Raw genomic sequence first — 24749 nt, forward strand, 5'->3', positions numbered from 1 at the left:
TTTATTAATTTTGGTGCAATTGTAAATGAGATTGTTTTCTTAATTTCTCTTTCTGCTGCTTCATTATTAGTGTACAGAAATGCGATAGACTTCTGTATATTGATTTTGTACCCTGCAACCTTACTGAATTCATTTATCAGTTCTAGTGGCTTTTTTTTTTTTTTTGGTGGAATCTTTAGGGTTTTCTATACGTAGTATCATGTCATCTGCAAATAGTGAAAGTCTTACTTTTTTGTTACCAATTCAGATACATTTTATTTCTTTTTGTTGTCTAATTGCTATGGCTAGGACATACAGTACTAGTTTGAATAAAAGTGGTGAGAGTAGACATCCTTTCTTGTTCCTGACCTTAGCGGAAAAGCTCTCAGTTTTTCACTATTAAGTATAACGTTAGCTGTGGGATTTTTTATATATGGGCTTTATTTTGTTGAGGTGTGTTCCCTCTACACCTACCTTGTTGAGGATTTTTATCATGAATGGATGTTGTTCTTTGTCAAATGCTTTTTTTGTATCTATTGAAATGATCAGATGCTTTTTATCCTTTCTGTGTTTATGGGATGTATCATGTCATTTGATTTGTGAATATTGAACCACCCTTGCATTCCAGGAATAAATCCCACTTGATCATGGTGAGTGATTTTTTTTAACGTATTGCTGGATTTGGTTTGCTAATTTTTTTGTTGAGGATTTTTGTATCTATGTTCATCAGAAATATTGACCTGTAGTTCTCTCTCTCTCTCTCTCTCTCTGGTAGTGTCTTTATCTGGTTTGGAATCAGGGTAATGCTAGCCTCATAGAATGAATTTAGAAGTTTCCTTCCTCTCTTATTTTTTGGAATGGTTTGAGAATAATAGGCATTAACTCTTCTTTAAATGTTTGGTACAATTCATCTATGAAGATGTCAAGTCCCGGATTTTTTGTTTTGGGAGTTTTTTGATTATTGATTCAATTTCATTGATGGTAATCAGTCTGTTCAAATTTTCTATTTCTTCCTGATTCAGTTTTGGGAGGTTATATTTTCTAGGCATTTATCCATTTCTTCTAGATTGTGCAATTTATTGACATATAATTTTTCATAATATTCTCTTATAATCCTTTGTACTTTTGTGTGTCAGTTATTTATCCTCTTTCATTTCGGATTTTGTTTACTTGAGTTTTCTCTCTCTCTCTCTCTATCTGTCTGAGTCTAGCTAAAGGCCTATCAATTTTGTCGACCTTTTCGAAGAAACAGCTCCTGGTTTCATTGATCTGTTCTATTGTTTGTTTGTCTGTTTTGAAGTTTTGATTTCATTTATTTCTGCTCTCATCTTGATTATTTCTTTCCTTCGACTGGTTTGGGGTTTTGTTTGTTCTTCTTTTGTAGCTCCTTTAGGTGTAAAATTAGGTTGTTTATGTCAGATTTTTCTTGCTTCTTGATGTAGGCCTATATTGCTATAAACTTCCTTCTTAGAACAACTTTTACTGCATCCCAAAGATTTTGGACTGTTGTGTTTTCATTTTCATTTTATACGTGTATTTTTTTTTATTTCCTCTGATTTCTTGGTTGACTCATTCATTGTTTAATAGCATGTTATTTAACCTCCATGTGTTTGTATCTTTTCCAAACTTTTTCTTGTGATTCATTTCTAGTTTCATAGTGTTGTGGTCAGAAAAGATGCAGATATGACTTTGATTTTTTTAAGTTTGTTGAGACTGGTTTGGTGGCCAAGTGTGTGACCTATTGTGGAGAATGCTGATGAGCATGTGAAAAGAATGTGTATTCTGCTGTTTTAGGATGAAATGTTGTGAATATATCTATTAGACCCATCTGTTCCAATATGTCATTCAAAGCCACTTGTTTCCTTGTTGATTTTCTGTTTGGATGATCTATCCATTGATGTAAGTGGGGTGTTAAAGGCCCCTGCTAGTATTGTATTACTATCAATTACTTCCTTTTCTTTATGTTTGTTATTAGCTGCTTTATGTATTTGGGTACTTCTATGTTGGGTTCATAAATATTTACAATTGTTATATATTCTCATTGGATTGTACCCTTTACGATTACATAGTGTCCTTTTTCTCTTGTCACACTCTTTGTCTTAAAGCCCATTTTGTCAATCATGTCAATTATTGCTTTGCCAGCTTTTTTTTTTTTTTCATGTCCATTCACATAATCAATGATTTTCCATCACTTCACTTTTAATCTGCATGGGTCTTTAGGTTTGAAATGAGTCTCTCATAGGCAGCATATAAATAGATCTTGCTTTTTTTATCCATTCTGCCATGCTATGTCTTTTGACTGGAGCTTTCAGTCCACTTACATTCAAAATAGTTATTGACAGGTATGTACTTGTTGCCATTTTGTTGTTTGTTTTATGGTTGTTTTTGTAGTTCTCTTTCTTCTCTGGCTCTCTTCTCTCACCATTTGTTGGCTTTGTTAGTGATATACTTGGATTCTTTTCTGTTTATTTCTTTGCATATCTATCACTGATTTTTGATTTGTGGTTACCATTAGGTCTATATATAACATCTGTTTCATATAGCAGCCTGTATTAATTTAATGGTCATTCAAATTTGAACCTATTCTTTACTCATCTCCCTCCCACGTGTTAGGTATACGGTGCCATACTTTACATCTTTTTATTTTGTGAATCCTTTGACTGATCTCTATAGATAAATTTATTTTTATTGCTTTTGTGCTTCCTACTTTTCTCACTCCTACTTATGATCTTTCCTTTCCATTCAAAGAGTCCCCTTTAACATTTCTTGCGGGGCTGGTTTAGTAGTCATGGATTCCCTTAACATTTGTCTGGGAAACTCCTTGTGTCTCCTTCTATTCTGAATAATAGCTTTGCCTGATAGAGTATTCTTGGTTGCAGGTTTTTTCCTTTCAGCACTTTGAATATATCATGCCACTCCCTTTTGTCCTGCAAAGTTTCTACTGAAAAATTAGCTCATAGCCTTATGGGATTCTCCCTTGCATGTAACTGTTTTCTTTTCTCTTGGTGTTCTTAAATTATTCTCTTATCACTACTTTTTGCCATTTTAATTCCTATGTGTTTGGTGTGGACGTCCTTGGGAGATTTTGGGGGGCTCTCTGTGTCTCCTGGATCTGGCTTTCTGTTTCAGAAATCAGATTCAGCAAGTTTTTACTATTATTTCTTCAAATTCTCTTCTCCTTCTGGGATCCTTATAATGCTATTATTACACTTGATGGTGTTGCTGAGCTCCCGGTCTATTTTCTTTTTTTCTAATTATTTTTTTCCTCTGTTCAGCTTGATTGTTTTCCATTACTCTGTCTTCCATGTCACTGATCTGTTCTGCTTTCTCTGGTCTTTTTATTCCATCTGTGTATTTTTAATTTCAGTTGTTGAGTTCTTCTTCTCTGCGTGGTTCTTTTTATGTTTTCTATCTCTTTTTTAAAGAGAGGTCTTCCACTCCACTGAGGTCCTCCACTCTTCTCAAGTCCAGTGAGTATCTTTATGACCATTACTCTAAATTCTTTATCAGACATACTACTTATCTCCATTTCTTTTATTTCTGTTGCCATGATTTTGTCTTGTTCTCTCATTTGGGACATAGTCTTCTGTTTCCTCATTTTATCTAACTCTCTGTATCTTTTTATATGTGGTAGGAAAGTCAGTTTCATCTCCTGCTCTTCAAGTAGTGGCTTGGGGTGCCTGGGTGGCTCAGTCAGTTAAGCATCCGGCTTCAGCTCAGGTCATGATCTTACAGCTCATGAGTTCAAGCCCCATGTCAGGCTCTGTGCTGACAGCTCAGAGCCTGGAGACTGCTTCAGATTCTGTCTCCCTCTCTCCCTGCCCCTCCCCTGCTTGTGCTCTGTCTCTCTGTGTATATAAAATATAAATAAACATTTGAAAAAAGTAGTGGCTTTATGAAGAAGAGGACCTAGAGTGCCCTGCAGTGCAGTGTCCCTTGTTCACCAGAACTTGGAGCTTCAGGGGTGTCTCCTATGTGTGTTGTGTATGCCCTGCTGTTGTGGCTGAGCCACTTTTGCCTTCAGTCCAGTCATCTGCAGTGGCTGTCCTTTCCTGTTGTGGGCAGGATTTGGTCCTTGCGTTGTTAGTGGGCCAATCTGGGGCCCTGGCCTTGAGTCGATTCAGACCAAGCATTTGCCAGAGATGCGGTAGCACTGAACTGCAGGATGCTTTCCTTGTTTTGTTTCCAGAAAAGCTTTCATTGGTGGGCAGGGCCTGTAGTCAGACCAATGTCTGTCCCCGGCCCATTGCTGGCCCCTGCTGGCACTGCTTGCACACTGCCAGGCTTGTGGCCTCACTTTGGATGGGCTCCATCCAAGAGTGCATTGGAGGGGGCAGGGCCACAAGAGAAAGCAGGGGCAGGCTTGGCAGCATCATCAAGGTTTGCGCTGGTTGGTTGCAGAAGGGGACCTGTAGCCAATGGGAACCAGGCAGGCTGGGTTGGAGGGGACAGATCTGCAAAAGCGGTGGGGCCGGAGGAGGGGGGATTAGTGTGGAGGACAGGGTGTCTGGCGTTAGCAAGGTTTGTTCAGGTCTGCCGTGGGAGGGGACCTAGAACAGAGGCATAACTGGAGAGGGCATATCTATGGGAGAATGCAGGGGTGTAGTGTGCGGCTAGCAAGTTAGGTATTAAGTGTTGGTCCTACACTGGTTCCCACAGGTGTCCATGTGTCTGGGCTGGCGGGCCAGGGAGGGATATGATTTCCACCAGCTCCCTTGTTCCTGGAGAAGCTCTCAACAATCTCTGCCCCCTACAGCACACACTCTGAGATTAGTAAACAAATGTCTTTCCCATATATTACAGGGGTTTCAAACTGCTGCTTCTATGTTGTATCTCCAGAGCCGTTTGTGGTGCTGCCTTTTTAAGGGCAGGTACCAGTTTTCTCTCCCCCTCCCAGAGCTGAGCCCACTGACTTTTAAACTTTCAGGTGTTAGGGCACCTGGGTGGCTGTCAGTTGAGCATCTGACCTCAACTCAGGTCATGATCTCACAGCTCGTGGGTTTGAGCCCCAAGTCAGGCTCTGTGCTGACAGCTCGGAGCCTGGAGCCTGCTTCAGATTCTATGTCTTCCTCTCTCTCTGCCCCTCCCCCACTCATGCTCTGTCTCTCTCTTTCTCAAAATTAGACATTAAAAAATAATGTTTAAGTTCCAGGTGTTAAGCCCCACTGATTGTAAGAACTCATGAAATTAGGTCCCACTGTTGTTCAAAACTAAATGTTATGAGGACTCATCTTCCCTGTATGAGAGTCTGTTTCTGTCCCCTCTTGCACCTTCCCTCCCTTGGACTGTCCTGTGTGTCCATTTAGCTCCCAACTGCATGTCTGCCCTCCCCACCCTCTCTTTGATGTGACCTCTTCTATACATTTAGCTGTGGAGAGTTTGTTCTGCTAGTCTTCAGGTCGTTTTCTGGGTTATTTACGTTGATGTGGGTGCTACCTGGTTGTATCCATGGGACAAAGTGAGCTTGGGGTCCTCTTACTCTGCCATCTTCCCCAGAAATCCAATATGTTGTTAGGTTTTTAAAGGGTTCAGAACAGTATATATAGTATGCTATCATGTATGCATCTATACCTAGGATATTTCTAGAAAGATCAACAAGAAATGCCTCGGAATAATTCCTGGGGAGAGGAAATAGGTGTCTGGGACAAGATAGCTTGCTTTTTAAATTATATACTCTTTCGTGTATCTTTTCAATTTTATGTATTACTAATTCCCCAAAAAAGCAAACTTAAACACACACCTGTACACACACACACACACACACACACACACACAGTGGATAGGGGAAATGGAACAAAAGGGAAGGAAAGGACTAGGAAGAAGTTCTGGAAACACAATGGGTCATAAATTCAGATCAAAAGACAAAAGGAACTCAAGAATCTAGAGGCAGAGCTCCCTACTCCACAGTGTTTGGGGCTGACTTATTTATCCATTTATTCACCAAACATTCAAGAGTGACTTTCATGGGCCGAGCCTGTGTTAGACGTCCAGGCACAGGCATTGGCCCTGTCCTCAAGTAGTTCAGATACTGATGGGGAGAGGAGTAATCAGTCATGTTGCGTCATGGAAATAACACCTGTCGAGGATCTACGGAAATGCAGAAAAGAGGCAGTCTAGCCTGAAAACTTCCCTTTGAAGGATGCTGACTTCTTCCTTCTCTGCCTAGCTCTCCTGTCATCATCACCTTCTTCTCTCAGCCTTGTCCTGCTGCAGAAGGAATGTGAGTAGTCTCATTGCTGTTGTCCATACAGAGCAGGTGCAGGTGCCTCGAGTTGTCGTGAAGTCCGTGAACATGTCTGATAGTGCCTCCTGCAACATTACCTTGACTTGCTCTGTGGAGAGGGCAGGGACAAGTGTTCTGTACAGCTGGACCCCGAAGAACACCCATGCTTCTGAATCCCATGGGGCCTCCACCATCACCATCTACTGGATGCCGTGTGACCCAGACCTGCCATACACCTGCACAGCCAGGAACCCAGTCAGCCAGAGCACCTCTGGCCCCATCCATGCCCGGCAGTTCTGTACAGGTACAGGTTCCACTTAGGCCCTCCTGGCGATTCCAGAAAGTCTGAGTAGCTATGGAACCCTGCCAGGGTTCTGGCAGGACACGGGTGGAATAGGGAAGCAAGAAGATAGGCTTGAAGACCCCTTATACTCTACCATCTGAGGCCTGAGAGAGACTGACGGGGCATGTAGGAACTACCAGGGAACTGAAACTCTAAGGGTAGAACAAGCGAAGGGAAGAGAGTTTGGATGAAGGGATCCAGTTGGTTCTTTGCTTGGGTGGGGGTATCCCCTGGGGTCTCCTCAGAAGGTCAGGAAGGGCAGGAGAGGACCGGGTATGTGAAAGGCAGAGCCAGGTGCATACCTGTCTGTGACAAGTGTTCCGCAGGGATGCCTCATGATAGGAAGGGAAAGGGGGTGTGGGCAGGAGAGCACGTGGGACTTCAGTCTCCTTCAGGCAGGCTGAGGGTTAATAGGGCCAGTAACTAAAGTCACCATGTCTCATCTCTGATTGCAGCTCCGGGAGCCTCCAGAGGAGGATCAACGGGGGAGACAGTGGTGGGGATCCTCGGGGAGTCAGTCACCCTCCCCCTAACACTCTCGGCCAGTCGCTACGTGAATAACATTGTCTGGATGTTTAACACATCTATTATCACCAAAAAGCAGGAAGTGAAGCCCAAGATTCCTGACGAGAACTCTGGCCAAGACTACTCCCTGAAGATTGGCCAGCTAAAGATGGAGAATGCCGGCCACTACCATGCCTACGTGTGTTCAGAGGCCTCCGGAGTCATCAGCAGAAGACATTTCACCCTGCTCATCTACCGTGAGTTTCTGAGCAGAGCGCTAAGCATTAGATGCCTTCCCTGAAAGGTTTCTCCTCTTTGCTGCTTTCCCTGCCTCCTGCTTCCCTCAAGCCTCTCCTCCTACCAAAATGCCTCAGGCCACCTGAACAACTGTTGGGTCCACACCAGTCAACTCACAGGAGGAAAACTTTTTAACCGGCAGCTGGGCAAAATCCACCAACCGATGTCCCCCTTCTAGACTTCCAGTTAGGTCTCCACCATCCAACTTTTAATACTCGCCACTGTTTTCCTGCATTGCTTATCGTTTTTTTTTTTTTATATATATAGAATATTATCATTTTTGAATAAGAGAACAGCTGGCTGGAGTGGAATTGGAGAAGACTGAGGAGAAAGCCTTTAGTGTCCAAAGACCCTCTGACCCCCCCCCCCCCCACGAGGGCCGCTTGGCTCTCCTGTCATCACATCCCCTGCCTGGGTTTGTTGATGTCTAAGTAGCTGAAAAGAGTCACTGTCCATGGTCCTGCTAAAGTATGCTGGGAGTCAGCTAGTCCACGCCGATAGCAGCTGTGACTCAAATGTAATTTTTTTTTAAGCGAGAAGATTTAGTAAAAATAATAATGCACCGGGAACAACTGAGGCCCATCTTACATTTCTGTTAAAATTGCTAACATTTATTGGGCACTAACTCTGTGTCAGTGCTGCACTCACCTCTCTACACTTTATCTCCTGAATAAAAAAAACTTAGACGATGGCACCTCAACACATAAGCCTTGAAGAGTCTTTGGAGCACATGGTATGTTGTGCTTACTTGTGTGGAAGGAAGTGGAATATTGTGCTTACTTGCTCGTCCTTCACAGGGTACTCTATAGAATGATGTGGTATCTTTGTTTTTCTACTTTTTATTAACTCCTTTAACATCCAAGCATCCAAGCATCCAAGAGTTGAACTGATATGTCTGAGATTTCACGGCCACTAAGGGAAAGGCCAAGTGCACTCCAAAATGTCCGTGACTCCTGGAGGCACTTTCTCAGCCCTAAGGCAGTTCCAACACACAATTTCATGAGCATATTCTGAATGAGTAAAGATGTGGCGACTGCCCAGTGGGTGGGCCTGACTCTACATGAGGTCTTTCTCCTCACACAGGGAGGCTGAAGAAGCCAAAAGTTACCGGGAGCCTTGAGCTCAGTGAGGATGGCATCTGCAGGGTCAGCCTGACATGTTCAGTGGAGGACAGTGGACACAATGTGACATACTTATGGACCTTCCTACAGAAAGGAACTGTCATGTCCCAAGGGGGATCTCACCTCAATATCTCTTGGAGAAGTGATGAAAATCATCCCAACTTCACATGTACCACCAGGAACCCTGTCAGCAAGAGCTTCCAGTCATTTCTTCCCGGCGACATCTGCCCAGGTTGCCTTGGATCCAAGAGTCTGCATTCTGAGTGGTTCTTTATGAAGTGCAGCGAGGGAGTGTGGGCGAGAGTACTTTAGAGTAGCACATTCCAATAGAAATATAATGGAAACCACACACGCAATTCACATTTTCTAATAGCCACATTAGATAAAGCAAAAAGCAACAAGTAACATTAACTTCAGTAATATCTTTTGCTTAACCCACTATATCCAAATATCATCATTTCAATATGTAGCCAATATGCAATTATCCTTGAGATAATTTACATTTCATGCTGTGCTAAGTCTCTGAAATCCGGTACGTTTTTACAGTAACAGCACATCTCAATTCAGATGCCAAATTTTCATGGGAAGTACTTGATCTGTATTCAGATTTCATAAAACTTAGAGTTGAGAAGCTAGATTCACATATCCAAGTTGCTCCAAACCTACTTATCAGGTTTTTCAATAAGAAACTGAATAGCCACACTTCAATTTCAATTTTTAAAAATTAAATAAAATAAGCAATTCAGCTCCAGAGTCATCCTGGCCACATTCCAATGGCTCCTGCCATGGCTCGTGGCCACTATACTTGAGACTAGAAGCAAGAAATGAAGCCCTGGTGGCTCTTACTAGAGGCCCGGCACTAGTCTAGGTCCTGGTGAGTTTTAACACAGTCAGCTTTACAATGGTCTTATGTGGCAAATGTTCTTATTATTCTCCATTACATGAAGAAACCGAGACTCAGAAAGTATAAGGGACTTGAGCAAGGCCACACAACAAAAGCATGATTGAAACCCTGAGTTCTGTGCCCTGTTCTGCTCTCGAAGGAAGTAGAAAAAAAGGAAGGTTTACCTAGAATGTGACGAGGCTAGGTCAGGCTAGCAGATGGATTTAGAGCCCAATTAGGTGGGAATTTTGACTCTGTCTTGAGCCCGGAACTGCCCTTATATCATTGACAGAAAGGAGCGGTGTAGTGTGATGGATAAGGGTGTTTAAGAATCAGGCAGCCTACGTTCAAATCCTGTTCAGGATGAACTCTCTGCGACACCGGGCAAGGGGCTCTACCTAGAGACAGTGTCTGTCATCAGACAGACTACAGCTTCTTGTCCAGAACAATACCTGCTCAATGAATAGTTGTAGAATGAATGAAAAGGAATATGCTCTGTAATAGCATGAAATTTTAAGAGGCAGGTAGGATGGTCATTATGCTGTGTTCACTGACTGTTCCAACCTCCCTACCATTATTTATACTAATACCATTCATTTCCTCTCTAAAGGGCAGGAGAGAAACATGAAGCTCTACATCGGACTCTCCTTGGTGGCTCTTGTTCTTCTGTGCTTTGGGATCTCCATCTGGTGGTGCATGTGGAAGCAAAAAGGACGGCGTGGGTTTCTGAGATCAGTGGCATCTGCCCTAGACCATATCCTGGGACCTTTGCAGGCTTGTCTGTCCTCTCATGATCCCCCCTCCCCCACACTCCTTCCCCCCGCCCCCTGCCCCTCCTCCGTCTATCCGAAGACCTCATTTCTTCTCAGAGTGATGGGGAGGAGGGGTGCTCGTTGTGGGGAAGGCAGGGAAGGAGCTGGCCTTAGGGACAAACGTTACCAGAGACTCAAAAATGACCAGAGCTCTCCATCTCTCACCCCTACTTTGTCCTTCGAGCCAGCTTAGTTCTTTCCTACGGACCCCAGCTGACGGGTGGGGTGGAGTGTACCACAACACAGCAATTGCTGCCTCCAGACGCACACCTACTAGGAGATAGCCACCGGGAAGAGAAAAAAGAGGTTTCCCTCCAACTCTCATTTGAAAGATCTCTGATTGGCCTGGCCTCGGGTCATGTGACCATGGCTTGGCCCAATCACCGTGGCCAAGGGGATTAGCTATTATGATTGGCAGCTCCCTCGGAATCTCATATTGCAGTGGAAATGGACTAATTGCCAGAAAAAGCCTATTGGTTAGAACACATAGGATCCCTGGAATAATTGATGCGAGCCAACAAACCAATCTGAGGAGGGGCTACCACAGATGGGGCCGAGGGATGGCAGGAGGCTCCAGGGCCTTCTTCTCAGCTGGAGATGACCTTAGACTCTGGTCGCCCTTTCACGTAGGTTCCTGCTCACATCAGGGTTCACCTCCTCCCTAAAGCCTTTTCCTTGGCGGTGTCCCCAGAAATCTCTCCCCGTCTGTTTCGACGCTCACGAAATCAGACGCCTCTCTCCTCACAGCCCTACTGATAAATCTTCTCTACCTTCGTTTCTCAGACTCAGTCCCAGACTCCAGCTCCAACCAAGCTGAAACCCCAGCGGATGCGCCAGGTAATATCACCAATGACACAGGCTATGGGGTCCCTGGGCCCGATGGAAGCTCCAAGGCCTGGCTATTTATTCTATGTGGTCTGCCAACCAGCGACAGGAGTATCACCCAGGAGCTTGGTAGAAACGCAAATCTTGGGCACCGCCCCAGAATACTGAGCTCTAGTCTGCATCTTCACAAGGTGAATCATATACCTGTTAAAGTCTGAGAAATAATGTGGTTTGGAGAAGGAAGGCGGTTTGGGGCACAGAAACCACAATGAGGATGGACTCCAGAGAGAAGGTGACCAAAGCTAGGAGAGGCGGCCTGCCCTCTGGGGTCTCTAGAGCTCCTCAGGCTTTGATCATTACCACTTGAACGTGGCCTCCGATGAGGGCGGAGTCATGTTCCTCATTCTGAGAATGGAGACACAAAGGCCAGATAGAATGGCAAATCCGCGGCAGAAGCCAAACTAAGACCCAATGAAAATTAAGCCCGTGAGACTGTCTAGACACCTATGACCCAAGAGCATCACTGAGGAAGCAGTTTCCCAATTTCTGAAAAAGCTAAGGCATGCTTGCTTCAAACGAAATACAGCGCAACACCCCAACAGCACAAAGTGTGTGAAGGTGCACCTGTCCTGACAGGTGTTGGGGTGGTGAGCTGAGATGCCTGCATCTTACCTTCCCACCCCCATTCCCATCCCTTGGTGTCCTCAATTACCACCTTGAACTCTAAGCTCTGGAGTTCTAAGGAATCCCCAAACTCTACCCACTCAAACAAATCCTGCTTTTAAAAACCCCTGGTAACCCCTCCCGGAGGAGATCCCCCCATGGAGATGTACTAAGAGGAGGGACTGGGTGGGAGGCCAGGGGCTCAAATAATCCAACAGTGCAGGCTTCTCTGAAGAAAAGTATAACCAAGAGAAAGGGGCCAAGAAACAGGACGGAGGCTAAGTGTGGAGCTTCCCACCAGCTACCTCCTCACAGCTGGCAGGGCAGACCCTGGTCTCCGCCAGCCTGTGCCCTCATTCCTTGGCACCCCGGGCACAGTAGGAGGAGTAAGGGAGTACTGGGGACACCACTGTCACCCCTGCCCTTCCGCCCTCCCCAGCGCCCCTTTCCTCCACTCCCATGGTCTGCTTCTTTAGCCTCTCCACCATCTCTCCAAAGCCTCTCCATCTTCTGTCACTGCCTAGGTTCATGCTGTCACCATTTTTTTTTGTTTTATTGAATAGGATTTTTTTTTTAATTGAAAACTCATATAGTCACATGGTATACAATTAAATCTCCCTCCAAATCCCAATCTCCTAGTCTCTCCAGCGGCCTTCATTGTTAGGATGTATTTCTAAATCCTCTCAGAGCCTTTTAACGCATTTACAGGCGTCAGATATATTTGTGCGTGTGTGCATGTGCGTGTGTGTGGTGGGTGCGTGGGTGGGTGCCCTTCATTTAATTACACATATGGAAGCAATCTGTAACATTTTTCTGAAACTTGCTTTTTGAATTTAACAGAATATCCTAGGAATATTAACATATGTATATGAAGACTGACTCCCATTTATTCCATCCTACGGATGTGCCTTAATTTATTTCACCAGACCTCATCACTAGACATTCCCATTCCTTGTTACTTCTTCCCTAAAATAGCATACTAGTTTCCTAACTGGCCATTCCTTCTCCTTTCTATCCCTCCTCCTTCAAGAGCAGGTCTGGGGCACCTGGGTGGCTCAGTTGTTTAGGCATCTGACTCTAGATTTCGGCTCAGTTCATGATCTCACAGTTGTGAGATGGAGCCCCCCCATCGGGCTCCTGGTTGGGCAAGGAGCCTGCTTAAGATCCTTCCTCCCCTCTCTCCCTTTGCCTCTCCCCCACTCACTCACATGCCCATGTACATTCTCTCTCTCTCTCTCTCTCTCTCTCTCTCTCTCTCTCTCTCTCTCAAGAAAAAAACAAAATAAAATAAAGAAGAGCAGGCATAATGACCTTTGTGTTTTCCCAGAGTACCCATCATGGCACTTAGGGTGGCTCACCCAATGGGGCCACTTCTGCTCCCCGAGAGTTGCTAAGTCGTCACACGTGAATGCTTGAAGGGAAGGAGGAAGGGAGAGTGGGATGGAACCCCCTAAGGGAAGACTGGAGAACAACCTCTCCTCCAGTTCTTAAGGCCTCACCCGGGGTGGAAGTCAGAGTAGCTTGGCTCCTTCCACAAAACAAGAAAGAGGCGGGGGCGGCCATACTTCCTACCGACCCTGCACAATGTGTTCAAAACTCACCGCTGGCCACACACTGTGCAACATGCTCTCCCAAGGGTATGAGAAGCTGGACACTCTTCTCAAGACTGCCAAGCAACGGTCTAGGCCCCCCTCTGCCAGCAGCTCTGACAGCAGTGCAACAACCGAGGAGACGACAGACATGGTCAAGGCTGGAAGATGCCAGGAGGACACTGGACCTGACTCGGCTTCTGAGAGGCCAGCAGAGTACGATCTCGTCATGCTGAGGAATGCACCTGCACCTACGGCCCAAGACAACACGGTGTATGCGCAAGTATTCCTCAACTTGCAGGTGAGCCCTTTCGACCAGTACACCTTCCCTCCTCCTCCAGTTCTAACACCATCCAATGTCCTGGATGACTTAGTCCCCCCACACGGGGAGCCAGGACCAGCAGCACACGAGCGGACAAGTGTGGCTCTGCTCATGTTAACCAAACCTTGGGCTCCCTTGGAGTGAAGGAGCTCGTCCTCGGCTCCCAATCTTGGGCCATTCATAAGGGAGATGTCAAACAACCAGAAGCGCTGTACCCACCGCACTAAGACAGCCACCGCCCTCTGTGTGAAATCTGAACCTGGTGGGGTGTCCCCTCTCCTTAGGGGCTGAGAGTGACCCCCTGAAAAGCTCTCATCTGGTGAGTACAGATAGTCTGATGTTGATCTGTTACAGGGAAAGACCCTAGCTCCTCAGCAGAAAGAGGGTTTGGCCACAATCTACAGCTGTATCCAGACACCCCAGAAGGTGAGAACAATTTTCTCTGTATCCCGAGGCTCTTAAAGTAAGGAATTATTGTGCAGACCATTTTTTTTTATTATTAGATTTTTTTTTTAATATATGAAATTTATTGTCAAATTGGTTTCCATACAACACCCAGTGCTCATCCCAACAGGTGCCCTCCTCAATACCCATCACCCACCCTGCCCTCCCTCCCACCCCCCATCAACCCTCAGTTTGTTCTCAGTTTTTAAGAGTCTCTTATGCTTTGGCTCTCTCCCACTCTAACCTCTTTTTTTTTTTTTTTCCTTCCCCTCCCCCATGGGTTCCTGTTAAGTTTCTCAGGATCCACATAAGAGTGAAACCATATGGTATCTGTCTTTCTCTGTATGGCTTATTTCACTTAGCATCACACTCTCCAGTTCCATCCACGTTGCTACAAAAGGCCATATTTCATTCTTTCTCAGTGCCATGTAGTATTCCATTGTGTATATAAACCACAATTTCTTTATCCATTCATCAGTTGATGGACCTTTAGGCTCTTTCCATAATTTGGCTATAGTTGAGAGTGCTGCTATAAACATTGGGGTACAAGTGCCCCTGTGCATCAGTACTTCTGTATCCCTTGGATAAATTCCTAGCAGTGCTATTGCTGGGTCATAGGGTAGGTCTATTTTTAATTTTCTGAGGAACCTCCACACTGCTTTCCAGAGCGGCTTGTGCAGACCATTTTAACTGAAAGTCCTAGATTCCCATGGCAAAGGAGCTTAAGTCCTACCCACTGTCCACCCCCAGACACACTCCGTGGTCAATAGAGTTGCTTACACAAATGTTTCCGATTTATATCTGTTTGGCCAAAGGCTGAACATTTCTAATTGAATTAATAATATTTTATACTGATTATTCTTACCACTAACTAGCATAAGGGGCTGCAAACACAAATAGTGTATAATCTATGTATATTTCTAAATCTATTTCTTTTTTTTTTCCTTTTTCTATAGCTAATCTTTATTGCTTACGTTGTGCCAGGAATTGTGCTAAATGCTTCACAAGTTGTTGTTGTTGTTATTGTTGTTTTTAATGTTTACTTATTTTTGAGAGGAGGAGAGAGAGAGAAAGAGAGAGAGCAAGCAGGAGAGGGATAGAGAGAGAGGGAGACAGAATCTGAATCAGCTCCAGGCTCTAAGCTGTCAGCACAGAGCCCAAGGTGGGGCTCGAACTCACGAACCGTGAGATCATGATCTGAGCTGAAGTCTCATGCTTCACCAACTAAGCCACCCACATGCCTCCTAAATCTATAGCTAACCCATCTCAATCCACCAAAATGGCAATTTCCCCAAATAATTAGAAATTAGCCAAGAGTCCAATGCCAAGATGTTTTGGAGAATGTGCCATTAACTACAACACATTGGTTTTATTGTGGTGTTAAAAGATCCCTTAATGGTAGAACTTACCATTAAATAATAATAATAACCCACTTTAACACGAAATTTTACAGTTTACAAAACATTGATATTCTCGCATGATCCTTAGGTCAGCTCTATAAATGTGCTGTCATCCTGAAGCCGAGATCCGGAGAAGTTAAATTTGCCTAAAGTCATACAGATAGTAGTTGGACTTTATTAAAAACCACAAGGAGCTTTAAAATAATCCTGAGTAATCTTAAACAATTAACCTTGGCTTGAATCTAGCTTCCTGCTTCACTTTCACTTCCCTGAGAACATTGGGTTCATATATACTTTTGCTTTCAAATCTCCAGAATTCCCTGTTTTCCTCCTTGTTTTAACATGTCCAAACAAGATTTTTTTTCACGTGTATTTTATTTATTTTGAGAGAGAGAGAACGTGCAAGCAGGGGAGGAGCAGAGAGAGGGAGAGAGAGAACCCCAAGCAGGCTCCAAGCTCAGCGTGAAGCCCAACACGGGGCTCAATCTCACGACCCTGAGATCATGACCTGAGTCAAAACCAGGAGTCGGATGCCCCACTAACTGAGCTGCCCAGGTACCCCCAAAACAAGACTTTAAAAAAAGAAGAACCCTCAAAGCTCTTCAGTTATGCTACTTCCCTGTGATTGATGAATCAATCAATCAGTAGACATTTATTGAACACCTTTTGTTTGCCCAGAACTGGGCTGAGGGCTCTGGGGATTCAGATGTGCTTAAGGCACCATCCTTAACCTTGAAGACCTGTTGTCTTATTGGCTTTTGGTGGAGGAGTGGAGTCGCTTCAGTCACCTGCAGGGGCAAGGAAAAGACTCTACATTAGTTGGGCAGTTCCCAAGCGTTTTCCAGACATTGGAAGCGGAAGATACCACTGCACTGAGGTAGACAGGAAAGGCTCCACGAAAAAATTAATTTGAATTAGACCTTAAAAGATGGATAGAGGGGCGCCTGGGTGGCTCAGTCCGTTAAACATCCGACTTCAGCTCTGGTCACGATCTCGTGGTTCGTGGGTTTGAGCCCCAAATCGTGCTCTGTGCTGATAGTGCAGAACCTGCTTGGGATTCTCCCTCCCTCTCTCTCTCTCTGCCCCTCCCCCACTCGGGTACCCGCATGTACTCTCTCTCTCTCTCTCTCTCTCTCTCTCTCTCAAATAAACTTGAAAAACTGGACAGAATTTGCTCAGTAAAAGTTTGTGCAGATGTGTAGCTCAGTTCAACCAGCATTGGCCTCCTGTCCTGTCTTGTGGGAACGTGGCCTATGCTGAGCCAGTAAGGGACGTCACCTATGGCCTTGAGGCCACACCTGTACTTTTCGCTGGATTCTCTCTGACCTGGCCCTCTGTGTTTGGGCCAACGCTGGTCAATCTTAAAGTCAGGGACGTCAGTCCCTGCTCTGAGTTTCAGAATGGCCTGGAGTCCCCACGTGTCCGGTCAGTGGTACGTGGGTCCCACCCCAGGGACTCCAGACCCCTGCAGCCACCCTCATCCACAGCCTAAGTGGAAAGCAATGCGTTTCCCCAGCCAAGGTCTTAACAGGATTTATCCCTTGCCTTCAGAATTTTGAGGACCCGTCCTGATTCTGGGTCCCCTAAGGCTCTCGTTGCCCACTTGGGCAGGAAATTCTCAAACTTATTTTCGGACCCAAGTCCCGGCACGACATCTCGAAGGTTTATGCCACCGTCAAGCTATTGCCGGCCCCCCGCCTCCCCTGCTCCCTGCATCTGCTCAGAGCCCTCCCTGAACAGTCTCCGACAAGGAGTCCTCAGAACCCTGGGACCACGAAGGCCTACTGGTCTGGGCCATGACTTTGATCCATAATCTCTGCCACCCGAAATAGCTTGACATCTTTACATTCTCCAGCTGGGGCAGAGGCTGAGTTCATTAGACCACGGCTTCTTGAGAGCGAGGCCTTTTATTGTCATTTTGTAGCCCCTCACCCTGCAGCGCTAAACTGTCCTCTCTCTCCCTCACGGAGAGCCTAGCCAACTTCCCCTTAGGAGAGTCCCCATAAATGCCTGCCGTCAGCTCGATGGATTGTTCCATTGCTGGGCCAGTCCATATGATCCTACTTCTACACCATGGACCTGGCCTCGCCTCCCTCTCTCACCGGCACAGGGGTGAGGAAACCAGGGCCTCCCAGGCTTTATTAACCATATTCTTGTGTGTCTTTTGGCTCACAGGTGGTGGTGCCACCACAGCAGAATGATCTGGAGTCTCCTGAAACCCCTACCTATGAAAATTTGGACTGAAAAGAAAAGCAGCTGCTGCTTCCCTCCCTGTGGTCAGAGAGGGTTCTGGACTGCGTAGGGCCTGGCACTCTTCCAGACAGAGCACTTCGGAACTGCCTTCAGCGTCTCAGAGGTGCCTGGGTTTGACCCTCGCCCTTCCTTTCACCCTTGTAACTTCCCAAGCTCATGAACAGATCAGATACAGGCTCCTTCTGGGAGTCCCTGGCCTTCGAGAGGCCCCTGCTCCATCCATCTCCACGCAGGCTCAGTTTCCCGCCCTCAGTTCAGATGCACCACCTTAGAGCTTTGCCAAGGCTGGCCACATGTGGTTGAAAGGGCCCTGGACCTTCACCCCATCTTCTAAACAGGTGATAAAATGGATCCAACAGATATTCTCACTCATGGGCACGAAGATCTGTGTAAAATTATGTCCACTGCAGTATCTTTTAAAATAGAAGGACAGGGGCGCCTGGGTGGCTCAGTCGGTTAAGCGTCCGACTTCAGCTCAGGTCACGATCTCGCGGTCCGTGAGTTCGAGCCCCGCGTCGGGCTCTGGGCTGATGGCTCAGAGCCTGGAGCCTGCTTCCGATTCTGTGTCTCCCTCTCTCTCTGCCCCTCCCCCGTTCATGCTCTGTCTCTCTCTGTCTCAAAAATAAATAAAACCTTAAAAAAAAAATTAAAAAAAAAAATAATAAAATAAAATAAAATAAAATAAAATAAAATAAAATAAAATAGAAGGACAGAGGGGCACCTGCGTGGCTCAGTCGATTAAGTGGCCGACTTTGCTCAGGTCTCGCTGTTCATGAGTTCGAGACCCACGTCAGGCTCTGTGCTGGCAGCTCGGAGCCTGGAGCCTGCTTCCGATTCTGTGTCTCCCGCTCTCTCAGCCCCTCCTCCATTCATGCTCTGTCTCTGTCAAAAATAAACTTTAAAAAAGGGGCGCCTGGGTGGCTCAGTCGGTTGAGCGTCCGACTTCGGCTCAGGTCACGATCTCACAGTTTGGGGGTTCAAGCCCCACATCGGGCTCTGTGCTGACAGCTCAGAGCCTGGAGCCTGCTTGGGATTCTGTGTCTCCTGCTCTCTCTGCCCCTCCCCTACTTGTGCTCAGTCTCTCTCTGTCTCTCAAAAATAAATAATAATGTAAAAAAAATGTTTTTAATAAAAAAGTAAACTTAAAAAAATTGAATGAAAGAACAGAAATAGCCTAAATGTCCATTTAGGAAGAATCTGGCTAAATGCCCAATGGCGTATCCAGGCAACAGCAAGCCCTGCCACTTTTGTAAAGAAAGTAAAGACCAGTGTGTGCTAATAAGAAATGAGCTCTAAGAACAGAAAGAACAGGGTCCAACACAGTATGTGTCACTTGCTACCAGTTGGATAAAGAAGAAATGTGTATCGGGGCACCGGGGTGGCTCAGTCGGTTAAGCAGTCGACTCTTGATTACGGCTCAGGTCATGATCTCATGGTTCGTGGGTTCGAGCCCCACATCGGGCTCTACTCTGGCACCACAGTCTGTTTGGGATTCTCTCTCTCCCTCTCTCTCTCTCTCTCGCTCTCTCAAAAATAAATACATGTTAAAAAAAAAATAAAAACGAAGAAATGTAGATCTGTATGCTTATGTAGTCATGCAAAAGCTCTGAAAGAAAATAACAAAAAAACTTATCAGGGGCTGCCTCTGGGGAGTGAACTAGGTTGTTGTTTTTACTGTATACTTTTTTGTACCTCGGATTTCTTTTTTTAATCATATGTGTGTATCATTCTTTGGATATCTTTTTTAAGGGCTTAAAATGCCCCTTCCACATAAACTTCCCATATTTACCCAAAGGAACTTCCCTCCTTATTGTCAGGTCCGGCTGCAGAACAGTCATAGTATGTCTCCTCTCCCCCAGACTGTAGCACAGCCTTATCCCCCTGTGAGTTGTTCTACCCTTGACTTGTATTCATGATACTATAGTGTACGTTTGTGTCACATGCACCTCGAAGCCCATTTTTTTTTTAATTTAAGTTTCTTTATTTTTGAGAGAGAGTGAGCGAGCACAAGCAGGGGAGGGGCAGAGAGAGGGAGACACAGAATCTGAAGCAGGCTCCAGGCTCTGAGCTGTCAGCACAGAGACCAATGCAGGTCTCGAACCCACCAACCACGAGATCGTGACCTGAGCTGAAGTCGGATGCTTAACTGACTGAGCCACCCAGGAATCTCAAAGCCCATTTATGTCCTTTAACGTTGGAATTCTGCTGTCATACTCTCCTGCACGTGGCCGTGGAGTCAGTAAATCTTCTGTGTCCTACAGTGGGTACCCCCCGGGGGCCAAGCAGTGCTCCATACACAGCAGGAGCTTAATTACTGCTTGTTCGCTGGCTGGTCGTTGCATGGATAATTATCCTTGTAAGGCATTATTTCAGAAGCTCAATGAAGACACATAATATGATGATGTTGTACATTATTACACCCCAGAATACAGCGTCCCCAAAAGCCCTGGGCCCCTAGGGTCTCTTCTGCTGCTTAGATAAATCTGGCCAGCTCAACATCTACACGACTCAGGATGCATGAAAGGCCAAGTCAGTGGCGAATGTCTTTGGTGTTCATCTGAGCTGTTCCAACACCCGTCATTTCTGGCTCCTTCTGCTTCCAGACTCCTGCCACTGCAACTCAGCTCCCAGTACGTGCCCCAAACCCCCAGACTCCTTTTGCATATGTTTTCCTGGTTTTTAGCCCTGACACCTCCTCCAAAATGTGGTCTGTCCACATCTGTCTCCAGGAGGAAGCCAGCCAACCGGCCACACAGCCCCCAGGGGACAGGGACCAGGCAGGACCTGAGCAAGTGTGTACTGTGTGGCTCTCCCCCACGAGACTGAGTGGCCCCGGATCTGGGAATCCCGGGATCGTCTGCTCCAGTGTGAACAAGGCTGGGAGACCCCGATAGATTGCAAGGAGTCCAGACCCCTCTCCGTAGGAATGAAACACACATGTGTTTAGTGATGGGCGCAACTGCCCTTTGACTATGACAGAGAGGAAAAGTACAGAATACGGAGGGGACGCATTCAGAAAAGAAATTTAGATTGCCTCCGAATAACAGCATAGTCTTCTGTTAAATTCATATGTTACATACAGAGCGGGGTAATTGAAGAACCAGGCTCCACGTGCTGCCTTAGGGCGTCTGGTCTCTGAGTCGGACCTCTTCCCGTTCACCCTCACCCGTCTCCTGGGCTCAGCCAGAGTCTCAGGCCTGGGCCCCACAGCCTGGTGGAAGAGTCTGGCCCGAGGACGCTGGGAGCCCAGCAGAGTGCCTAGCTCGCAGCTGCTCGGCTGGCTGAGCCCTCCCTCCAGCAAGCGTCGTGGAGAGCGCTCATCGGCACTCAGAACTTGAACAGAATACGGTCTCTAATTGTGCAGAAGCCAAGACAGATTTCTGAACATGTGTTTTTAATCAATAACGGGTTAATAATCACACATCATACCGCAGACAAAACTGGTCCCACGGCCCAGTTACCGGAACAGCGTGGACTCACGGTGATTTTTCCACTCTGAGATGGGTTTACTTTGTACCATCTACTCTCACTCCTGCCCTCTCCCTTGTGACCAAGCGGCCAGAGGTAAAGGTTTACTATGTGGCGGGGGAGTTTTTCCTCTGTATCTGAGGACAGCCTAGGTCCGGTCCCTTGGAGAACCTGCCGGCAGCTTACAGCTACTTAGTTCATCCTCGTGGGGTGGAGCTGTTTCTCTCCCCCTGAGTCACCATGATCTTTCCTTCCCCTTTGGAAGAGGGGCCTGGGGCAGGGGAGGGTCTAGCAATGTGGTCATCTCAGATTAAAGAAGAGGAGAAGATGAGGAACACGTTAGAAATCCAGGGGAAGGGATCTCGATGCTAATAATACAACACCCTGCATTTGCATAGCACCTGCTTTGCAGTCTTTCGCGAACTACCCAACCTCTCCGCCCAGTCTTGTCCAGTCTGTAAGTTGAGAGATATTATTTAACAGTCTTGGCTGAGAGAAATCATGTTAAAAACAAGATATAGACCCTGAACGAACTCCCGTATCCTCTCCAGACCAGGCACCGTTCTGTAGACTCATGTGGTATCGTCCACTGGGCTGAGTCCCAAAGCAGATACTGGGATGTGAGAGAAGGGGACCCGCGGCAGCAACTACGAATATACAGAAAAGTTCTCCAGCTCCCTGCGGCTCAGTCGAGCAGGGTTCTGGGCTTTGAGCTGTCTCTTTCCAACCTGCGGGAGAGAAGAAGAACTTCAGACCCTCCCACAGGAGAGCCTCACAACACCCTTGTGAGGTATGAACTGTTACCCCCATTTTACAGATTAAGAAGGTGAAACTTGGGAGTCGTACCACAAATAACTCAGCCTCAACAACGAATATGAAGCAATGGAGGGGCTTGAACCCAGTTCCTCTGGCTCCAATCCTAGTGGTTTTTTTTTTTTAACCACACCCCCGTTCTTCACGACCCCATCCTAGATTGCGTTGGCCCACTCAGGGTCCCCTACAACAGTGGGCTGTCCCCTGGGCTGTCCAGTTGGCGTTAATGTGGGGCTACAGCTGAAGTGCCAGGAATCCCAGCAGACACCCATCCGCCTTCTCCCTCACGACCACTGGCAACATCTTCCTTGGACCACGGGTGGAAGCTCTGGTGTACCGTGAGCCTAGTGGGTGGGAGTGCCCTCCATGCCTTCGTTTCTCTGAGTATACGTGGGAAGTACAATTATCTCTACCCCCATAGCATTCTGTGAAGATTAAATGAGATCATTAACTTGAAACCACTGTCGGGCTACAATATACCTAATACACCTCCGATATACCCTCAACTGTTGAGTCTCTGTTTTCCAGTCCTTAAAGCGGCCTGATGGGAATCCACCCAACTACCAGGATCAATGGTCACTTTACAGTGTCCGCCCCCAGCAGCAGCTTAAGATGACCTGTGTCCTAGAATGGTTCCCAATTACTTGCGAACTTTAGAAAATCGTTTAGATTTACTTTTCCTCCCTTCTCCACACTCCTGCCCTACACACCCTTGGAAAGGAGACGTGTCCAATGTGCAGCCCACAACTGGGGACTAGCCAGAGGACAGCCCTAATTTAAAACCCAAGCTCCCCAGTAGGAGTCCAACACCAACACATGATACAACCTTGAATTAGACCCTCACTTTCCTTCGACTTCAGATTCTTTGTCTCTAAAATGAAAATTTGGATTAGGGGATCCCTAAAACCTCTACGATTCTGAGACCCTATGCATGACTTTTTCACAAACGTACAACTTCCAGGCCATCCTGTGGGCACTAGACCCCTCCGGAAGGAGCTCCAGAATCTTACCTCTTCATAGATAGTATTATTGAGGGAAGAGCCGTGGTTCTTCTTCTTGGATTCAGACTGGAAATTCAGACAGTAAAGAGTACTTAACTTCAAGTTGGGAAATGTCCCACTCCTAACTGATGTGAGGCTCCAAAACAGACCTCTGAACCCACTTCCCACGCCCACGTACCCCTCAGGCCCGCACGTGTACACATTCCCAGCACATACGCGCGTGTCTTCAGACAGACCTGATGCAAATACCACCTGTGACCATGCATCTCATCAACACGTAATATGCACACCCCCGCAGCGTAAGCAGTTCTAGAACACACGTGAGAACTAACCGTAACACATACCCTGACCCTGATCACGGTGAAACACTGGAAACGTTGGAATTCAGAAGCACTTTCAGTAATACGTAGTCTCCCAAACAACACCAAGCATGTGACCCTGGCGCCTGTGACCATCCATATGTCCACGTGTTACGGCGCAGAACTTAAATGCAAATATCCCTTGAGGTGGAAGCCAAGTTGATTGAATGGCTTATTGGAAGGAGAGTGAATAAAAAAGCCTGAAAACCTGTTTGAAACCCTTCCCCCCATTTGACCCTGACCTGCATGTACTCAACACTTCCGCAGTTTGGCACATTCCCAACTTCCCATACTACCCACCATGTTAAGCTTGTGTCTTCATACTGTGACTCCAACCTCGGAAATGCCATTCTTCCAACCCCTCTCCCACCCAAGGTGAAAAGATGACCGTGGGCACCAGGTACACATAAGACCTGCGAGCTCAGCTTGGAGCAGGGTTCGAGAGGACCATGATGGGTTGCCTCAGCCTGGAGCCCCCCATCAGCAGATGACTGGCCAGAACCGTTTTCTGGTTCCCTGAAAGTCACCATTGCGTCTCTCTAGGTCCTGGCTGCTCCTCTGGCTCTGGGCTATATTCTCCCACCTTGGTAACCCCTCTGGTGTCTCTCTCCGCCATAGCCTCGGCTGACCTGCTAAGGACTCCTTGGTCCCTGTGCACAAAGCACTGCCCTTCTGTCTCTGATTGTACTTGTCTCACAGAAACTCCTAGAGACACTCCTTTAATCCACTGTTCTCTTAGACTCCGACCTGTTCTTTTTCTCCAAATAGACTTCTAGTTAGCCCATTAACATTTAAGTAGAGCCCCTGAACCCGAGCGGCTCAGATACACACATAGCAGAAGACAACTCACAGGGAAGCACACACACCACACTCGGCAAACGCGCACCTGCCTGTGCACACGTGAAATACACAGCACCCCCTGTGGGAAAAGACTCACCTTCCGGGAAGGCTGTACCAATGCATACAAGGTATTTGCTTCTTGTGATGTGGAAGCAGAAGGCTAATGAGAAGATAAGAAAAGTATTTCAGAAGCATAGATCCAGGACAATCCTAGGGAGGGAGGTCACCTCTTCCACGCCTCCCCCCAGTTCTGCCCGGGCAGAGCTGAAAATGTTATTCAAAGGAGCCCTGGACTCCAAGAGGTCAGACAGCCTGGATGCTGGTCCTGCTGTGTCAGTAAACATAGCTGCTAGCACTTACTGTGTACTGTAGGGTCCCCCAACCCTTATAATACACCCCTGTGATAGGAACGATCACCATTTGCCCCATTCGACAGATGAGGTTCCTAAAGGGAAAATGGCCCAAGTCAGACAGTATGTTCGCAGGAGAAGCAGAATTTAAACCCCAGACTCTCCACAGCGCTTTCCTCAGCCCCTCAAGTGCCTCCCTTTGGCAACATGCCTTCCTTCTTCTGCACCTGAACCAGGTGTCCTCAGAGGCAGGTAACCGT

General features: G+C 46.6%; 2 protein-coding genes across 9 annotated transcripts in view; one reads left to right on the plus strand and one right to left on the minus strand.

The window, feature by feature from the left end:
• The window catches only part of LY9 (lymphocyte antigen 9), a 28482-nt gene extending 10464 nt beyond the window's left edge, over positions 1–18018 (plus strand). Inside the window, exons 3-10 of one of the 7 annotated variants that reach the window (XM_019433266.2) lie at positions 6231–6506; positions 7001–7306; positions 8430–8699; positions 9961–10128; positions 10946–10999; positions 13287–13540; positions 13916–13987; positions 17581–18018. In XM_019433266.2, coding sequence (XP_019288811.2) covers positions 6231–6506; positions 7001–7306; positions 8430–8699; positions 9961–10128; positions 10946–10999; positions 13287–13540; positions 13916–13987; positions 17581–17649 — 1469 coding nt within the window. In that variant the 3' untranslated portion in view covers positions 17650–18018. The other 6 variants (XR_002075939.2, XM_019433265.2, XM_019433269.2 and 3 more) reach the window with 6 other exon arrangements.
• Positions 18019–20693: 2675 nt separating this feature from the next.
• Positions 20694–24749, minus strand: part of CD244 (CD244 molecule) — a 30282-nt gene continuing 26226 nt past the window's right edge. For both annotated transcript variants that reach the window (XM_019433275.2, XM_019433274.2), the window contains 3 exons: positions 24237–24299; positions 22950–23006; positions 20694–21854 (listed from right to left, as the gene is read on the minus strand). In XM_019433275.2, the coding sequence (XP_019288820.2) occupies positions 21774–21854; positions 22950–23006; positions 24237–24299 (201 nt within the window). In that variant the 3' untranslated portion in view covers positions 20694–21773. The remainder of the gene's footprint in view (positions 21855–22949; positions 23007–24236; positions 24300–24749) is intronic.

Source organism: Panthera pardus, unplaced genomic scaffold (genome assembly GCF_024362965.1).
Source record: "Panthera pardus isolate Hobbes unplaced genomic scaffold, ASM2436296v1 HiC_scaffold_21, whole genome shotgun sequence".
Lineage (NCBI taxonomy): Eukaryota > Metazoa > Chordata > Mammalia > Carnivora > Felidae > Panthera > Panthera pardus.